Below are 20260 nucleotides of genomic sequence, written 5' to 3'. Positions count from 1 at the left end.
ATGAAAGCATGAAATGGAGTCAAACAGTGACCAGAAGCAGAACACCAAACAAGTTAATTTTATTTTGTTTTTTTATTAAAAAAATTTTTTTTTAATGTTTATTCATTTTTGAGAGACAGAGCATGAGCAGGGGAGAGGGAGAGAGAGAGGGAGACACAGAATCTGAAGCAGGCTCCAGGCTCTGAGCTGTCAGCACAGAGCTGGACGCAGGGCTCAAACCCATGAACTGCGAGATTGTGACCTGAGCCAAAGTTGGACATTTAACCGACTGAACCACCCAGGCGCCCCCAAACAAGTTAATTTTAAATGGCTCATTGCCAATGATTTTTCTCCAACTGTAAAGATGTAAAATGCACAATTTTTCCATTTCTTAGTTTTGGTATAAACATTTTTTTTCTGGTACATGAACCCAGATAGCTTCATGTCCTACCTACTTCATGAGATTATTTGTATAAATTAAATGAGATGATGAGAGTCCTTTGAATACTTTAAAGTTTTTTTCTTTTCTTTTTATTTGAGAGAGAGAGTATGTGAGTGAGGGAGGGAGGCAGAAGTGGAGGGGAAGAGAGAGAGAGAGAGAGAGAGAGAGAGAGAGAGAGAATCTTAAGCAGGCTCCAGTGCTCAATTCAGAGCCCAATGTGGGGGTCGATTTCACAGCCTTGGGATTATGATCTGAGCTGAAATCAAGAGTTGATCGCTCAACCAACTGAGCCAGCCAGGCGCCCATAAAGCACTAGACAACTATAAAACTCTCCACACACTCTCACTTATTGTTACTCATTTAGTTTTTACAATGAAGATAACTTTTGTTTTTCTAAGAGAGAGAGAGTTAGCGAGCAGGGGAGAGGCAGAAGGAGAGGGAGAGAGAGAAACCCAAGCAGGCTGCATGCCCAGGCTGGAGCCTGACCTCACGACCATGAGATCATGACCTGAGTGGAAATCAAGAGGCAGATGCTCAACTTACTGAGCCACCCAGGCACCCCAATGGAGATAACATTTTAAAAATAAAATGTCCATTGCATTCTCTTAATTTGGTGTAAACATTTGTGTATTAGGTGGAATCATTTTTCCTGGAGGTATTTTAAGAACTAGATAACTACCTCTTTAGATATCATGCAATGTGCAGACCAGAAGAGGAATTGGATTGGGGCGCCTGGGTGGCTTAGTCGGTTAAGCGTCCGACTTTCGCTTAGGTCATGATCTCGCGGTTCGTGGGTTCGAGCCCCGCGTCGGGCTCTGTGCTGACTGCCAGCTCAGAGCGTGGAGCCTGTTTCAGAGTCTGTGTCTCCCTCTCTCTCTAACCTTCCCCTGCTCACGCTGTCTCTCTCTCTCTCTCTCTCCTAGAAATAAATAAAAATATTAAAAAAAAATTCTCTTTAAAAAAAAAAGAAGAGGAATTGGATTTAACAGGCTATTAAGAATAATAATGACAATAATGCTAATAATACAGAAGAGATAAACACCGAGTGGGCAACTTTATATTTTGTCAAGTAAGGGCATTAAAAATCTTAATAGTCTTTATATTTTTATTTCATGAGAGACCACTTTAACACCAAAAAAAATTTAGGAAGGACATAGTATCAGAATAAAGGACAATTCTTTCAAGCGAATGCTGTGACTTTATGAAAAACTCATTACTTTTCCCCCCTCATTTTACCACACAGGGGGAAAATTTCAACACAGATCGCTATCGGTCCTCAGACAGTCACTGGGATTTTATAAAGACTGTCAATAACTCATCCTAATCATCTAGTCTATTAAGTAACTTCTATTTTGAAATATTAGCAAATCAAATTAAACAAACTGAGTACCTATTTTCTGGGAACTTACTTAAAACGAATGGCTTTTTNACACACACACACACACACACACACACACACACACACACACACCCCTCACGAGTCTTTAGGACAGCTAACATTTAGGGAAGCCAAAGGGGAAAAAACCTGTTAAGGTAAATATAATTCGCTAAGATGTAGAGTGTGTACCTGGAATTTATTAGGGGTTATTGACCTTTGTTTTATGAAGTCATATTTTTTTCCCTTACACATCAACTAATTGGGCTTAAGTTTAGAATGTCTATCTTTGAAATTGCAGGTCAAAGTCACCACATGAGAGCACTCACGAAAGTAATTTCCAAGTACGTGGGTCATGTATGTTAGAACATATTTTTTTTAAATCATTTCAAAATACCGACTAAACCTACTAGCACGTCAAGAAAAGAATCTTCCAGGGGCGCCTGGGTGGCTCTGTCGGTTAAGCGTCCGACTTCAGCTCAGGTCATGATCTCGCAGTTCGTGGGTTCGAGCCCCGCATCGGGCTCTGAGCTAAAGCTCAGAGCCTGGAGCCTGCTTCAGATTCTGTCACTCCCTCTCTCTCTGACCCTCCCCTGCTCACACTGTCTCTCCCTCTCTCTCAAAAATAAATAAAACATTAAAAAAAAAAGAATCTTCCAAAAGTGTGTGATTCTGAAAGTGTGGTTCCAACAAAGAAAAGGAAGCGAAGGAACGAAGGGTCTGGGTCTGCGGAACTCAGCTAAAAGCTGAGGGTTTAAAACCCTTCCTTCAAACGCGTCACCTGAAATAATAGGACATAACTAACTGGAAAAGGAGTGTCGGGTGTCCCGTGCTCCTTTACGGAGATTCCAAGCAGGTGGGGCACCGCCCAGCCTCGCTCAGGGAATTCTAAATTCATGCTCTTTCTTGAGTGACGAGTCTCTGATCGCTCCCAGCTTCCTCACGCACTTGGAAGCAAGGAGAGATTTTTGTTTCTGAGATCCCAAGCGCACAGGGACAGCGGGAGACGAGAAGAAGAAAGCCGGGCCTCAGCGAAGGGCACGAGGGGTTCCGGCCAGGCTCCGGGCCGGGTCCCAGGGCGGCTGCGCGGCCCGTCACGTGACTTGCGCGCTGCCCGCTGGGAGCCAGCGGAGTCTGCGCACTCACGCGCGCCCGGGCCTCTTCATTCCCATGCTTTCGCTGAGAAAAAAGGTGTCGTCGCCATGTAGTAGCCCGGGCTTGGGGCGGGGCTGGAGGGATGCGTGCCCTTGAGAGCGTGAAACAGGGCAGTGAGAGGGGGAGCGCTCACACTCGGGGACGGTAGTGGGTCTGAAACACGAGTAGGGAGGAAAGGCAGCGGGGAGGGAAGTGAGAGAAAAAGGTAGGTGTCGAGGTCTGAGGGCGCCCACTGGGCGTTGAGAAGACCAGAAGCAAGTTGCGTAAGACATGGGCAGTGCTGGGTAATGCCTGGGTCACCAGAGCATTGGATTGCATCGTGGGGTTTTGTCACAGGAGCACTGCCAGCCGCTTGGGCCGCCCTGGAGTCCCCTGGGGCCCTACGTTCTGACAGAAAAGCGGACCTGTTTTTGCAGAGACATAGTTACCTAGCTGTAGAAGTTCTCATTTGATCTATACGCATATTCTGTTACTCTGAGAAGAGAGAAGAGGTGTAGAGGGAAAGGGGAAGAGAGAAAGGGGAAGGGAGAAGAGAACGGCGCTCATTGGCTTCTCTTTTCGAACTTCCCAAGGCGAAGTGAGCACTACTGAGCATGTGTCGTATTGTCTGCGTATTATCGTATTATCGTTACAGCCCTTGACGCCCAGAGGTGCTGGCGGGAGTGTAGGAGCGCTGTGGGTAATTTACCAAACGGACAGCTTTCTCTATGATTTGTTGTTGCTGTCTTATTTATATGAATGTGACATATGACTGATGAAACAGGTTCATTACAATTATCCAGGACACCAGGGTTCCCCCCCCCCCAAAAAAAGGCGAAGTAAATTGATAGTTGAGTATAGACCGGGCTCCTCATCTCTTAGATGTAGAGACTCTCCCGTTGTAGATTTTTCCTTTTTTCTTACTTTCAGTGTCACCTTTCAGATTCCTAGAGAAGCGATCTTCAGGATTCATGGGAAAGTAATTTAAAAGGAAAATTTGATGCTATATTAAGGTAAGATAGGACAGTGGAAACTCAGGCACCTAAAGGCCTTGGTTTTAGTCTTGCTCAGTTTTACTTGTTAGAACTTGGTCAGCAGTCTCTGCCCCTGTTTTCACGTCTGTGAAAAATGACACCGGATTAGATGAACTGTATTTCATTTCAACGTTAAGATTTTTTTTTGAAGGTAGAAGATCTTAAATTCTGGCAGAAACAAGGCAGAAATGCCAAAGAGACTAGTTTGGCTGATCCTATGTAGAGGGAGTAGGTGAATATCGTGGGAACGCTAGGCTGGCGGCAGGTGAGCTAGGATTTTGGATGTCGTGCCATGGAAATGGGATTTCTTCTGGAGCAATGAACAGTGGGAAGGTTTTTGAGTTTAAAGGAATATGGTAGTCAGAGTTTTGAAAGATGGCCTAGATAGCAGTTGATAAGATGGGAGAGGGAAGGGAGAAACTGAGTTGTTCAGATAAGTGACGGATAATGAGAGCCTAAATTAAATGGGCAGCGCTGGAAAGAAAGGGAAAGATTGAAAACAGCCGTAGCATGGGGTTTGCACTTACATATGGCGTTCCTCTAAACTTCGCAGCCCTTGCCTCCAGAATATGATGGCGAGCCCCGTCGTGAAACCTGATACTAGAAATTGCAAAAGACCAAGAGAGCTGGAGGTAATCCATATGCTCCTGGAGCCTTTAATCTTTGATTTTATTGTTTATACTTCTCAATTTTTTCTTATTGAGGAAAGTTCTGTTGATGAACGTGATTTAGTGTTTCCATAGTCCCAGGACTGGGGTTGTCCCAGCAGGAACTAGCTGCTTTTTCATTAAACAGTATAGGCCTGCAAGAAACTATTGAGAGACTTCTTTTTTATAATTCGTGATGTAGAGACAGAAATGGGTTCATGTTCATGCGTACATGATACATAGGATTTTAAATAAGTATTTTGCTAAAATAAGTAGGATACCTAGGTACTGTAGTTGCTGATATTTTAAATGAAGAGCATTGTATCCTGCCCTCCTTTAGTAGTACTCCCACCAGTTGATCTGTTTGTATTTGGAACATTATGTGCTTCCTTAAAGATAATGTAATCCTGCAAAATTTTGCAAGCGTTGGCTATTGTCTAAGTGAAGGTGTTACTCTGTTGCTATGGGAATATCTACCAGTTCAAGATACAGGAAACTTTTTAATCAAGGGATTAAAACCATAATCAGAGTCTAATGTAAAACCAAAGTAGAATTTAGTATGTTAGACAAGGTGCTTGTTAGGCTCCTTCTTGATAATAAAATTTTAAATGGCTGATTAGAACATGAACGCCTATAATTTCTAGCATGTTTGTCTTTTTTCTGAAAGATGTTTTATTTCCCTGTTGGACAACAGAATGCATATGTCCTAAGGATCTTGTTGACTGTTTATCTGTTTACTTTCTTCTATTAGCCTCAAATGCCAGATAGTCCACATCTGTCCTCTCTTGGAAAATCAGATTCCTCTTTCTCTGAAAACTCTGGACTGTTTTATAACGATGAATCCCTGGAGAAAGATTTGAATGGTGATATATAAAATCCTTATATTTCTATACATTGATTTTATAATACAGGAGGTTTGTTACAGTTCATAACTTATTCGGTGATTTTTTTTTTTTTGAACAGATATGGGCAAGGAAATTAATCTAATGTTGTCTACATATGCAAAGATCTTAAGGCAAGTACTTATAGTTTAGCCTCTTGAGTCTTTATCTTAGAAATAGTTTTTTCTTTTCTGGAAACTACATAATGGGAAGTTTAGTTCAGTGGCTGTAGACCTATCCAGTAATTGTAATTTCAAAGTTTTAAAAATTCTGCCTCGTTTGTAATAGATTAATTGGTTATTTTCAAAGATTAACCCCAACTTTTTCACCTAACATCCTTTGTTTTATAATTACCAGAGCTAAATATTAGGCTGGTTATATTTTGGTCTTTAATTAGATATAACATTTAGCATTTTATGAAAAAACTACTTTGAGAAAAATGCCATTTGTTGAAGTTAATGATAATGAGAGTGATATTAAAGATAAAGTAAATATGTTTATGAAATATTTAAATATTATGTCTATATATTTGAGGACTCACTGAATTTAAATATTTTGTTGGCCTGAGATTATCTTGCTTCTAAGGTATTTGTTTTTTAAACTACTGGGCAGTCACTGTATTTGGATGATGGTTTGTGTGGCTGTTAAAAATTATGTAGTTTAATATTAGAATTGTAATGTAAGATACATAGTTTGCCCTGTCAGGAGACTTTGAATAGTTAAAAATATTTATGTGACTAAACTTTTACTGAAGTGTTTGTAAATTAATGAAGTTTTTTGATGTGCAAAGCTATTTAAATGAAATAGCTAACTAGTATAGCCATAATAAAGAACATCACTGTGATAGTGTCACTAGATGTTATAACTCTCTAGTTTAACATAAAACTTTTTCTTCCTCATTAGTGAGAGAGCAGCAGTAGATGCATCTTATATTGACGAGATAGATGGACTCTTCAAAGAAGCCAATACTATTGAAAACTTTCTAATACAAAAAAGAGAGCTCCTGAGACAGAGATTTACAGTGATTGCAAACACACTGCACAGATAAGATTGTGTATTTAAAATAACATGAGCATTTAAGCCCATTATTGTTGTATTAAAAGAATGACATTTATGCTCTGAAAGTTTTCTAGTTATTAAAGAAAATGTATACCTTAAGCATAGAAAGTGAAACTCCTTGAATTTCTTTTCTAGATTTAAAAGGGGCTTTCTGTTGGACAATAATATTAAGTATGTACTTTTTTTTGAGGGTTAAATATTTGGCGTGTTTCATAAAAGTATAAATTATTTAAATTATATGTAGGGTTTTTTTTTTCCCCCTTAAACCTCCTAGCATTTCTTACATTTCTTAAAGAGGACTCAATGAGTTAATTTGATAATGTGTACCAATATTGCACTTTTTCTTTTGGAATATTCTGTCTAAATAGCAGGTAGCTGTGGAGATAGTTTTAAAATGTTTTTCATGGTCAGTATCATAAAACTAAAACCTAAAGGTAATTTGTCCAGTGTCATAATGTAATAAATTATAGCTAAGCTGTTGCTATTTAATGTTACCATTTGATTATTTTCACTATTCGTTACAATATATGACTAATAAAAATTCTTGGTTTAAAATTATTTCCTTGTGGTAAAATTGACAAAATAAAAAGCAGAAATTACTAACTAGAACCTTATGTAAGTTGGCTTTTTTACATATCAACCATATCAGTGGTGTAGTTACTAAATTATTTTTGAAAGCCATAGCCATTGTGTGATGTGGGATAAAAGTTAGTGATCTGGAATAAAAAGATTGGCTAAACAACAAGACAACCTTGGTAAGTCATTTCAAACCTATTATGATTCATAAATTGAATTTCAGTTAGAGGATCTCTAATACTCATCTAGCTAAAAAAAAAAAATCCTATAAAAAATGTTGAAAGGTACTGCTATGATTTTATTGAAAACTTTTAATATGTTATGTAATTACATGTGATAACTGTAGTAATCAGGTTTTTAAAAATCACAGCACACATTTTTCAAGTATATAGATAATTCAATCTATTTTATGTATATTTTGCAGATATAAGCAATCACAGATTTGTGCATATTTACAAACAGCGCCACAGGGAATTTGATATTCTTCTGGCGGATAGTGTGTGTGCCTTGCCGCCTTTTAAATATAAAATCTCATTGAACTACTAAAACAGTAATCAGATTATTATTTTAAGGCATATATACAACATTACATAAATACTCATACAAGAAAGGATTGAAAACAGTAAAATAAAATATTTACTAAAAATATGGGTTAGGTAGAAAAAACTATTAGGTTTGTATGACACAGGATAGTTTGGAGGTCAATGAAGTAACTATTAGAAATGGAATTTTAAAATAACAATGATGGGGCGCCTGGGTGGCTTAGTCGGTTAAGCATCTGACTTTGGCTTAGGTTATGATCTCGCGGTTCGTGGGTTCGAGCCCCGCATCGGGCTCTGTGCTGACTACCAGCTCAGAGCCTGGAGCCTATTTCAGTCTGTGACTCCCTCTCTCTCTGACCCTCCCCTGCTCACGCTGTCTCTCTCTCTCTCTCCTAGAAATAAATAAAACATTAAAAAAAATTAAAAAAAAAACAAAACAATGTTACCAGAGGACTTTTGAGTTGATAGGCACGTCACTTGGATTTTGAGTTATTCTGTTACCTTACAGAATTTTTTCATGTTCTAAAAACAAAGATGTCTCTACTGGCACATCATAATTAAGAAATGTTCCTGAGTTATTTTTTTCTAAACATTTATTACTAATGAGAAAGATAAGGTTAACAGATTGTTTCAGAGTACATTTCATAATATACTTGTTATATCTTGTTAGTGTCACCATTGTTCAACATCTGGGTCTTTCCTTTTCAGGTTCAGAGAATTGGTTTGATCATTTCATTTGGTATGATTAAGACTAGGGTGCCTGGGTGGCTCATTCAGTTAAGCATTTAACTGACTTTTATCTTGATCTTGGCTCAGGTCTTGATCTCAGGATTGTGAATTCAAGCCCCTCATTGGGCTCTGTGCTGGCCATGGAGCCTCCTTAATGGAATAAAAAAAAAGAGACTAGGGAACTGATTTTTAGTCAAAATGTGTTTACTAGGATAAAAGTTCCTAAGCCTAATTAAGGCTGATTTTTTATTAAATTTTGAAGTCTTTGGTACCATCCACATAACCAAGAATAATGATCTCTGAATAATTAACAACTGGAGATATGCTATTCCAGAAATACCATTGCCTTTTAATTTACACTTCTATCACTCATTTCAATAGAATTCCACAAGTTTATTAATTACTTCTCACTGGTTACTAATAAAAACATACATTGAATATTTTTGCACATCATACTCTGCTAGGCATTGTGGGGAATACACGATAGTTAATTGTCCCTTCTGACAGTTGTAACCACTCCTTTCTTGAAATACACTTACATGTCTTTGCTAGGAAAACATGATAAGTAACTGCTAAAAAATAATTCTGTGCAGTGCTAGTTAATTCCTTTTAGTGGGAGTTACTAGAAGACGTTTGGCAAAAGGGTAGAACGGTAGTGAAATGGGTTTTTGAAAAGGAAAGGAGGGTATTTCAAGCAGAGGAAAGTTTGTTAAAATGGCACGGAAGAACAAAAACACGTGGTATGTTGGATAGGCTTTCTCCTGAACTGAGAATTCACAGGGGGGAATAGTGTATCATCTAAATCGCTAGAGAGGAAGGACTTTTCTTACAATCTCAACTTGTAGCACAGTATTTGATACATTGGTGCTCAAAAGTATTTGTGTTAATGATTATACATTAGGGCATACCTTCACAGGGCCTTATTCATACTGGATTATCAGAAAAAGTTTTGTAAATTAAATGGAAAAGAAAAGGAAGGATGATATGGTAGAAAGCAGAGAGACAATGGAGAGGTAGGTTGTGGCCCGATTCTAGAGTCCTGTATTGACAGACTACATTTGGACTTTATTCTGTAAGGAAAGAGATATGAACCTGTCAGAGGAGAGGAACCCATGGATCAAGGGGCTTAATTGTAATGTGAGAGCAGGTTTGAAAGAGGAAAGTTTAGGAAGGGAGACCACCCTTGATGGTCCAATTTCAGATTTCAAACAACTACTTATAGGTTGGTGGTTGGGATACTTCTTGCGGAAAGGAGACTAAGAGTTTGCAGGCATCTGGAAGCCCTGCCCCTTTACCACTGCCTCCCTTCCTCCCCCCCGGCCCCTGCATTCCCTCCTCTTCCGTCAGTGAGCCAAGGACAGACCAGGAAGTGAATATGAGCTTTTGGAAATCACAGGATCTGCTGCTGCTAAATGCAATACCAGAAGGTTTTTTTCAGATCTTTCTCCATTTTGTCAGCAATCTTTCTACCACTGCAATGGGTTTCCTCTCTGTGGTGGTACGTTGGATCCCAGGTAGGGGATTCGTCCCTTCCTCCTCCCCTTCCTACTCTCCTTCCTGCCTGCTCAGGCTTAGAATTCTGTGCCTCTTTCCTGAAGCTGACTGAGGGCTTCTAAAGCTTTTCACTCTATGTGTAGCAGATACAGGCAGCAACACCACAGAGCTGGGAGTTTAAGAAGGTCGAGTCAGGATTTCTTTACTTGTCAGGGAAACAGCCTTTCATTTGCATATTTTACATAACAAATGGGGCAGGATTCAGGGTTTAGGGATTCTCTTGGAGGCACACTAGGAAGAATATTCACTATTTTGACTTTTTCAATTGAAAATCACTGCTCTACGTCCTAATATAAATATTTGGTTCATCCATTTGCATTCTGGGGGACTATCTTAAAACCTCTGGTTATTGTTTTGTAGCTTTTTATTATAGCTACTATTGTTATATGATTTTCTTTCTTGAAATTGGCTGATGCTGAGCTATCAGAAATCATACTAATATGCACTATGAAATTATTTAGTGTAATAACCTAGTGCTTGCAGTATGCAAAGCAATGTGTTAGGTACTGGAGTAGGGTAAAAACAAGTGACCCTGCACTCAAGGAATACCACGAGTTAGAAGTTATAAAGTATATTCATCTTTATTGCACAAGACAGAATAAGGTTAATGCCCTAACAGAGCTGAAATAGATGCTGTGTGAGTTCAGACTAAGGAGAATCAGTTCTTGCGATAGGAAATGGGGATGTTGTGTTTATGACGTGGGTGACACGTGAGTGAATTCACGTGAGTGAATTTCACCTGGAGGAGATAGGAAATACCTTAGGTGAAGAGAAGGGTATATATATTTTTAATGTTTATTTCTCCTTGAGTTGGGGGAGGGGCAGAGAGAGGGAGACACCAAATCTGAAGCAGGCTGCAGGCTCCGAGCTGTCAGCACACAGCCTGGCTAAGTGGTGTAGACTTTACCTGGTAGTCAGTGTGGAGTCATTTCTGAAGGCTTTTGGAGGATTATTTAATACAGTCAGATCTGTACTTAAATCAGTTTGGTGACAGTGCTTCCCAACATTTTCCACTCATAGCACACATAGAAAATGATAATATTGGGGCTCCTGGGTGACTCAGTTGATTAAGCATCCAACTCTTGGTTTTGGCTCAACTCATGATCTCATGGTTCATGGGATGGAGACCAACATCAGGCCCTGTGCTGACAGCAAGGGGCCTGCTTGGGATTCTCTCTCCCTTTCTCTCTGCCCTTCCCCAGCTCATACATGCACACACATGTGCTCCCTTTCTCTCTCTCAAAATAAACTTAAGAAGAAAATGATACTATTTTTAGCTCACACGGAGTAAATTGTTGGGGATCTGGAGCTCCATGAGCTGTTTAGAGCTGGAGGCAATTGGCCTGGAGCCTCTGGACCCCCCAAGGGATAATTATAGGGACGAAGAAGCCCACCTGTTAGTAGGCTCTGGCAGAGGAGATAGCTTTCCTATCTAGTTTCTCCTTCTGATTAAGAGGCTGTGATAATATCATTCAAGAGGTTGTGAGGGCCTATACATTACGGCAGTAGAAAGGAAGCGACTGATAAGGCAAGAGAAGTAGAAGCATCAGTGCTGATGAAGACAGGTTCGGGCCAGAAGAAAAGTTGGAGGTGCTGCCCCGGTAGGGTGGACTAGTAAACATCCTTACCAAGGATTTGCCCCCAGACACCCTTGTAAACTTCTGAGCCTTACTAATTAATACTGGCTACCCTATATCATCCCCTTAGCATTCTCTTCCTGGCCCTGTCCTGGTATACTCAGCAGAACTTAACCACTTAGTGAATGTGAGGGGACAGTGAAGGAGTTCAAGGCCCACAGAGATTTTGAAGCTAGGTGATTCAGCATGTGGGAAAAATTGATTTGGAGGGGAGAAAATGAAGAATTCTCTTTTGACATGTTAAGAGTCATCTGCAAGAAGTACTTGGTGAAATTAAGGGGCTAGATGGGGCTACTGAGGAAGTGGGCTGAGATTAAAGATCCAAGATCAGACTTTAGGAACACACTCCTGAGGTGATCAGGAGAAGAGAGGCTAATAAAGGCAGTTAATAACGTTTGGAAATGATATGCTATTGTTATATTTAGTTAGGACAACCAACATAAATAGGAAGAAGTATCTTTCTTTTATCCCCACAGTACCCCCATTTTATCATTGAAAAACTTGAGGCTCAGACTGATTAGTAACTTACCCAAGGCCGTCAGCTAATAAGTGAAGCTAGCATAAAGCAAACAAAGAGGGAGCAGGGAAGTTAGGAAAGTGCAGTGTCTCAGGAACGGAAAATAGAAAAGGGTTTAAGGTCTAAATCACAATATCCAGTGTTGTGGAAAGTCTGAAGAGTATATAATAAACTGCCGATAGTATGCTATGGAGTACGGAATATATACACATGTAAACTTTTTCTAAAATGTAAAATGTTTTAAATTATTGAATCTCTATTCAGACCATTGTCCAATCAGGGTATTCAGTATAATTCTACTTAAGTGAGAGGAATGAAAACTGATCTCAGGGTATTTATTTTAATGGGAGAGGAGAGTGAGATGAATATGCAGAATATAAGTAAAAGTAGTAAGATAAAAAACCAAGGGTTTTCACTTCCCAGTTTTCAAAGTATCCTGTTTATACCTTTACTTCCAATAGTGTGCAAGTAATTCCAATTTTAGTATGCCTAGAACACTTGCTTCCTATACTCTAGAGATTCTGATTAGGTCCAGGGTGGAGTCCCTGAATTTCCATTTCAGTAGTAATATCATGTATTTCTGTTCCAAGTAGTTCTCAGACTGTACTTTGAGAAACAGTGCTCAAAATGTAGATTATAGTATCAATGGTCTGTTTGTCTTTTTATTAGGCAATGAGTTCCTTTACATCAGGTTAAAAAAATTTTTTTTAGGGGTGCTTGGGTGGCTCAGTTGGTTAAGCGGCCGACTTTGGCTCAGGTCATGATCTCACAGTTCGTGAGTTCGAGCCTTGTGTCGGCCTCTGTGCTGACAGCCAGCTCAGAGCCTGGAGCCTGTTTCAGATTCTGTGTCTCCCTGTCTCTCTGACCCTCCACTGCTCATGCTGTCTCTCTCTCTATCAGAAATAAATAAAATATTTTAAAAAATTTTAATGTTTATTCATTTTTGAGATGGAGACTGAGAGAGCACAAGCAGGGGAGGAGCAGAGAGAGAGGGAGACACAGAATCCAAAGCAGGCTCCAGGCTCCAGCTGTCAGCACAGAGCTTGATGAGGGGTTCAGACCCATGAACCAAGAGATCATGACCTGAGCCGAAGTCAGACTCTCAAGTGACTGAGCCACCCAGGTGCCCACATCAGGTTTTGTTTTTTAAGTCTATTCATTTATTTTGAGAGAGTGTGTGTGAGCACATGTGAGCGGGGCAGAGAAAAGGGAGAGAATCCCAAGTAGGCTCCATGCTGTCAGCTTGGAACCTGACATGGGGCTCGATCTCACAAACCATTAGATCATGACTTGAGCTGAAATCAAGAGTTGGACACTCAACTGACTGAGCCAAACAGGTATCCTTACATCAGGTTCTAATACTTTTTATCCCTTACCAGTTATCACTTTGTTGAATGAATACATAATTCAAAGGAAGATGATATTACATCTTGTTGGATTGATCATTAAGAACTATGGAAATAGTGATAGCTAGCATTTTTTGAGTATTTACTATCTTCTAGAAACTTTACTTAACCTAACTCATTATTTATAACCTTATTATTATCCTCATCTTGAAAAGGTTATTTATTTGGAAAGCACGCTAGGATTTGAACCCAAGTAATTTGGAGCCAGGCAGGACCTGGGCCAATACTCTTATTAAATATTACAGTATACTTCTTCTTAAAGGAAGTAGCATTTGAGATAGAATTTGAACAATACTAGAATTTCCTTAGGGATAGATTAGTAGAAAGGGCATTCAGGGTAAGAGTCAATTTTATTTGGGAAATCAGGAAATAGTTGAGTTTGACTGAATTGTTTATTATTGGAAAGCAGTAGGAACTGTACCCTAAACCGAATTTTATGAAAATTTGAAAAAATGGGATAATAGATATAACATTTAAAAATATTTGGATAAAATAATGCAAATCTCGGGGCACCTGGGTGGCTACTTGGTTAAGCGTCTGACTTTCGCTTAGGTCATGATCTCGCAGTTCGTGGGTTCGAGCCCCGCGTCGGGCTCTGTGCTTACTGCAAGCTCAGAGCCTGGAGCCTATTTCGGAGTCTGTGTCTCCCTCTCTCTCTGACCCTCCCCTGCTCACGCTGTCTCTCTCTCTCTCTCCTAGAAATAAATAAAAATATTAAAAAAAAATAAATAATGCAAATCTCAGTTCTTCAGAGAATAGGGTCTCTATGTGTTAGTTTTTCTAGTTTACACTTCTCTATCACTGTTAAAATTTTATGAGTAGAATAAGACACTGTCTAATTATATATGTGACCACCCCTCTGTGTTAGGCAACTCTACCTTGTGAACGAACACTAAATGAATATGAAATAAAAGGGATAATTAAAAAAAATTTAGTGCTTATTTTAGAGAGAGAGAGAGAGAGGGAGACAGAATCTGAAGCAGGCTCCAGGCTCTGAGCTGTCAGTACAGAACCTGAGGTGGAGGTCAAACTCAAGAACTGTGAAATCATGACCCGAGTCGAAGTCAAATGGTTAACTGACTGAGCCACCCAGGCACCCCTAACAGGGATAATTTTTACATCCTTATTATATAATAATGATATTTTTCTTCTTGTGGCTTTTGAACTTAAGGTAATTTCAGACCAAGTGTCACTGCCTGATTTAATTTATGATAACCTTCTTTTAGAAAGTGCCATGCACATTCAAGTGTATGCCACTAAAATGGAAGAAATTGAATTACAGACCCTACTAAATTCTTATAAATCGCTGTGAAATCTTTGAGATCCCATTCCAGTGGATCAAAAGTACTGGAGTTAATGTAATTATGATAGTAATGAATACTGGTCATTTTTTTAAAGCTTTATTTATTTACTTATTTAGAGAGAATACACTCACCTGAGTAGGGGAGGGGCAGAGAGAGGGAGAGAGAGAATCCCAGCAGGCTCCGTGCAGAGTCCAACAAGGGGCTGAATCCCATGAACCATGAGATGATGACTTGAGTGGAAGTCAAGACTCATTTGCTCAACTGACTGAGCCCCCCAGGCGCCCCTAGTGCTCACTTTTTTCCATAGCAATGAGGTTGCCAGTAGCACATCTGGGGTTAAATAGATTCAGTCTTGTGAAAAGAGGAGTATTGTTCAACTATGAGAAATGATAATAATAATAAAGTCCCAAGTGTACTACAAGAATACAAAGAGGATTGTGCTTCAAAAATGGAGATCCAGAGAGTTGATAGTCTGAGAATGAGGAAGGAGAGGAATTTGGAGACTATATTTGGTGTTAGGTTTACTTTTCCCTTACCAGATAAGAGTATTGTCTATGGGAGAAACAGGCATGCTTATGGAAGATTGGTAAAATGTTTTGTGCTTCCGGTTTTCTCTTCACAGTTTTGAGGAAGTACGTGGAAAGTACTTGCCAGAAGAAGGCAATCTTCAGTAAGCGAGAAAGGCTTCCATGTATTGCACCACTAGTAACCACGGTGGAGGAGACACCACAGATCGTCTCTGCTCGAGTCCGAGGACATTTTCCTCAGTGGCTCAGAGGCTATCTGCTTCGAGTTGGGCCTGGGAAATTCGAATTTGGGAAGGATAAGTAAGTCTTGAATTTGGAGAACCACTTTGGAGTTTTTAGCATGGCTGGTTCTATGGAATATACGTTAGATCTGCCTTCTCTCTGGGGCTAATGTCACTCAGTCCCTTTGGTTATAGGTGAGGAAGCTGTAGTCTACAGGAAAAAGAAAAAGGAAACTTAATTCTTTTTTTTTTTTTTTTAAACTACTGACTTTTCTGCTCTGCAGAATGTTATGAATTTGGAGTTCTCGTGAAAGCTCATGCCAAAAGAGAAGTGTCTGTATGACTGCCGAGCTCTGTTTCACCACAAGTTCCTGAAGGAAGGGGCAATGTCTTCACCTCATATAGCTCCCTTACCCAGTGTCTCCCAGACACAGTGGCTCTTTCAGTTCCTCAAACTGGGCACATTTAGTTTTGCTCAATGAGAGCACTGGGTCTCATCTGTCTTTCCAAATCTGATTCTTATCGCAATATCAGCTCAAGTCTCACGTCCTTTGAGCCTTCCCTGATCTCCCGATCTAAAAATGCTATTAATTTTTTTTTTTACATTTACTTATTTTTGAGAGACAGAGTGAGACAGAGTGTGAGTAGGGGAGGGGCAGAAAGAGAGGGAAGACACAGAATCCAAAGCAGGCTCCAGGCTCTGAGCTGTCAGCACAGAGCCCGACATGGGGCTCGAACCCACAAACTGTGAGATCATGACCTGAGCTGAAGTCAGACACTCAACCAACTGAGCCCCCCAGGTGCCCCTAAAAATGCTATTATTAACTATATTACCTATTTTAATTCTCTGCACAGCACTGTCAATGTCTAGTATTTTTCGTTTGTGTTCCTCCAACAGAATATAAATTTCATGAGGACAGGGAGTTTTTTTCTTGTTTGCCTTATATCTCCAGTATCCAGGACAGTGCCCTGCTTTTAAATAACACTCAATAAATACATGGAAATAAATGGGGGAAAACCCCAGTAACTCTTTAGTACATTGTTTCCCTGTGTAGTTAGAGGGACATGAAGTGGTGTAAAGAAACCCCTATAGTAAGGAAGGAATCTTCTTTGGTTTAAACATTTTAAATAATAGAATTTTTTTTTCATTATGAAAGTTTTTACCTGTATAACACTTTTTGAAATACAGAACAGAGTGGGGCTAGGGTGTCATGGGTGGCTCAGTCAGTTAAGCATCCAACTCTTAATTTCAGCTCAGGCCATGATCTTAACAGTTCAGGGTTCAATTCCCACATGGGGCTCTGTGCTGTCTCCCTTTCTCTCTGCCCCTCCCTTGCTTGCATTCTCTCACTCTCAGAAATAAACTGGGGTATCTGGGTGGCTCAGTTCGTTAAGCATCCCACTTCAGCTCAGGTCAGATCTCACGGTTCGTGGGTTCGAGCCCCACATCAGGCTCTGTGCTGACCACTCAGAGCCTGGAGCCTGTTTTGGATTCTGTGTCTCCCTCTCTCTCTGCCCCTCCCTCACTCATGCTCTGTTTCTGTCTTTCTCAAAATAAATACACTATAAAAAAACTAAACTTAAAAAAAAAACAGTGTGAGAAAATGTGGACCACATTCTCTGTTAGCACTTTAGTGTATCTCCTCCTAGTCTCTGCCCCATTTCTATAAATTTATTTTAAATAATTACAATCATATTGTATGTACCCTTTTTGAAGTTTGTTTATTTATTTTGATTGAGACATAGGGTGAGTGGGATAGGGGCAGAGAGAGAGAGGGAGAGAGAGGATCCCAAGCAGACTCCGTGCTGTCACTGCAGAGCCCTGCCTGGGGCTCGAATTCATGAAACCACAAGATCATGACCTGAGCCAAAACCAAGAGTCAGATGCTTAACTGACTGAGCCTCCCAAGCACCTTGTATGTAGACTTTTAAAATTTGAGGTATAATTGACATATTACAGGTTACAACATAATGAATGATATTTGTATTGTTGCAAAATGGTCACCACAGTGAGTCTAGTTAACATGTGTTACCACACATAATTACAAAACCATGTTTTTCTTCTGATGAGGACTTTTAAGATTTATCCTCTTAGTAGCTTTTAAATATGCAATACAGTATTATTGATGATTGTTACCATGCTGTATATTACATTCCCATTGATTAAATTATTTTTGTACCTTTTGACTTCCTTCACCCATTTCACCTAACCTTACACCCTCATCTCTTGAAATCACCAGTCTGTTCTGTGTATCTGTGAGCTTGGGGTATTTGTTTTGTTTTATTTTAAAGACTCCACATATAAATGAGATCATATGGTATTTGTCTTTCTCTGTCTGATTTATTGTATTTAGCAAAATGCCCTTAACCATGCTGTCACAAATGGTAAAATATCTTTCCTTTTTATGGCTGAATTATATTCCATTGTATACATATACATGTACCACATCTTCTTTATCTGTTCATCCACTGATGGAAATTTAGGTTGTTGCTGTATCTTGGCTGTTGTAATAATACTACAACAAACATGGGGTGGGGGTGCAGATATTTTCGGAGTTAGTGTTTTTGTTTTCTTCAGATAAATACCCAGAAGTAGAATTACTGAATAATATGGTAGTTCTGACAGTGGCTCCACAAATTTGCATTCCCACCAACAGTACATACACAAGGGTTCCCTTTTCTCTACATCATCACCAACACGTGGCTATGTCTTATCTTTTTGATACTAGCCATCCTAACAATATCTCGATATTGTTGATATCTCATTATGGTTTTGATTTGCATTTATATTGTGATTGGTGATATTGAGCATTTTTCTATGTGCCTATTGGCCATATTCATGTCTTCTTTGGGAAAGATTCAGATCTTCTGCCCATTTTTAAAAAGTTTATTTATTTTGAGAGAGAGAGAGTGAGTGAGAGAGAGTATGAGCGCATGTGATGAGTGGGGCAGGGGCAGAGAGAGAGGGAGAAAGAGAGAAACTCAAGCAGGCTCCACATTGTCAGCTCAGAGCCTGACTCTGGGCTCCATCTCATGAAATGTGAGATCATGACCTGAGCCGAAATTAAGAGTTGGGTGCTTAACTGACAGCCATCCAGGTACCTAACCCCTTCTGCCCACCTTTTAATTGGATTGTTAATTTTTTCAGTTTTGAGTTGTATGGGGTCTTTATGTTTTGGATATTAACCGATTTTTGGGGGGTTCTGGTTTAAAATTTTTCACACTATAATAAGCCTTTTATGTATATTGCTATGAAATCTGAATGACCATTATTTTTAGTGGCTGGGTGATAATGCAGTGACTCCTCATTCTTCCATTCTCTAAGCCCCTCCCCTTCCATTCTGCTTTCTGTTAGCTACATTATGCCCTGAGGCCTGGTGAGACTGATCTTGGTTCAGCTGTTCTTTTCCTAGCTGTTATTGGGAAGAGATGAATTTTAGGGGCATGTTCAAGATATATGTTTTAATATTCCAGATATTTTAATTTGCTGAACCTGTTGGATTTTGTCTTCACTTGAATAATAGATTTATAAAATGCTAGTGCTAAAAGGCAATAAAATGCAGTGTATTCTTCACCCCTAGCTGCTATAAAAAGCACTTAAGAAGTTACTTTAGATGCCTCTGGTGGAGTTGGGGATGAGGAGGTTGGGGGGATTGGGAGGTACTTTGGAGGTAGAGAAAAAGAAGGTGAAAGAGCTGGCCCATGGATCCCCCTGGCCTTAATTAGCAAAGGTGTGCTTTTTTTCTATTTAGATATCTGGATTTCAAAAAGTTATAATCTGAAAAAAGATTATAAGGCAAACAGAAGGGAGAGGTGGAAGAGAAAAATACAGCTACTAGTCCAATTCCTAGAGAGTAACAGCCTCTGAAAGCATATGGTATTTCATCTGCTGCCCTGGTAAACTTTAGAACCAAGCAGCAGAGCTCCTCAGGGCCTAGGCTTGCACTACAGGCCTCTTTTCAGATAAACATCTTTATGGGGGAAGTGGTGGTGAATTGGCAGTCAGTACATTTTCATTTTCTTATTTCCCTTTAGTGCCCTTGCTCCCCACTCCCTTTCCTGCCAAATTCCTTTTTTCTAGTTCACCTTACTTTTTGGGGTGTTACAAAATCTCAGGATTTGGAGTCAGCATTGAATTCAAATCTCTTTCCTGCCATTTACCAGCCCTGTGATCCTGGGCATGTTTTTATTCTGTACCTTGGTATTAATATTTATTCAGAGAAACAGTGTGAGTAGGGCGTGGGCAGAGAGAGAGAGAGAGGGAGAGAGAGANTGTGTGTGTGATAAATAAATAAATATTAAAATAATATTTAATATTTATATATAAATTTAAAAATATTTTTATATTTTAAAAATGTTTATTTACTTTTGAGAGAGAGGTGGGGGGAGAGGCAGAGAGAGAGGGAGACAGAGGATCCAAAGCAGGCTCTGTGTTGACAGCAAAAAGCCCAATGTGGGGCTCGAAATCGCAAACTATGAGATCATGACCTGAGCTGAAGTCTGATGCCGAACTGACTGAGCCACCAAGGTGCCCCTATATTTATTTTTATATCTATAGGAAAGGATGTGGTAAAGTGCTTAGCACAGTCCTGGCAGGTAGTATGCACTTAGTAGATGGTAGTTACTGCCTTATTTGCCCCTAGTCTGTGGCTGCCACACACACATACTCTCACACACGCATCTCCCACCCCACCCC

General features: G+C 39.7%; 3 protein-coding genes across 12 annotated transcripts in view; 2 read left to right on the top strand and 1 right to left on the bottom strand.

Annotated features, from left to right (window-relative positions):
• The window catches only part of IL18 (interleukin 18), a 41529-nt gene that overhangs the window by 20628 nt on the left and 641 nt on the right, over positions 1 to 20260 (bottom strand). The window lies entirely within an intron of this gene.
• TEX12 (testis expressed 12) lies at positions 2926 to 6650 on the top strand. 6 transcript variants are annotated; one of them, XM_077780533.1, is made up of 6 exons: positions 2926 to 2987; positions 3874 to 3943; positions 4518 to 4596; positions 5363 to 5474; positions 5575 to 5626; positions 6396 to 6650. In XM_077780533.1, the coding sequence occupies exons 3-6, from the start codon at positions 4534 to 4536 to the stop codon at positions 6538 to 6540; spliced, it is 372 nt and encodes a 123-aa protein (XP_077636659.1). In that variant the 5' UTR covers positions 2926 to 2987; positions 3874 to 3943; positions 4518 to 4533; the 3' UTR covers positions 6541 to 6650. The 6 variants fall into 6 exon arrangements, with proteins under 6 accessions (XP_077636659.1, XP_077636661.1, XP_077636660.1 ...); XM_077780534.1 differs by lacking the exon at positions 2926 to 2987 and adding an exon at positions 3437 to 3626; XM_077780532.1 differs by lacking the exon at positions 2926 to 2987 and adding an exon at positions 3437 to 3630.
• BCO2 (beta-carotene oxygenase 2) overlaps positions 9769 to 20260 on the top strand; it is a 42414-nt gene continuing 31922 nt past the window's right edge. For all 5 annotated transcript variants that reach the window (XM_077780561.1, XM_077780560.1, XM_077780558.1 and 2 more), the window contains exons 1-2: positions 9769 to 9912; positions 15439 to 15643. In XM_077780561.1, the coding sequence (XP_077636687.1) occupies positions 9774 to 9912; positions 15439 to 15643 (344 nt within the window). In that variant the 5' untranslated portion in view covers positions 9769 to 9773. The remainder of the gene's footprint in view (positions 9913 to 15438; positions 15644 to 20260) is intronic.

This window comes from Crocuta crocuta, unplaced genomic scaffold (genome assembly GCF_008692635.1).
Source record: "Crocuta crocuta isolate KB4526 unplaced genomic scaffold, BGI_CrCroc_1.0 scaffold374, whole genome shotgun sequence".
In the NCBI taxonomy this organism is placed as follows: domain Eukaryota; kingdom Metazoa; phylum Chordata; class Mammalia; order Carnivora; family Hyaenidae; genus Crocuta; species Crocuta crocuta.
This window is presented reverse-complemented; position numbering and strand designations above follow the sequence as displayed.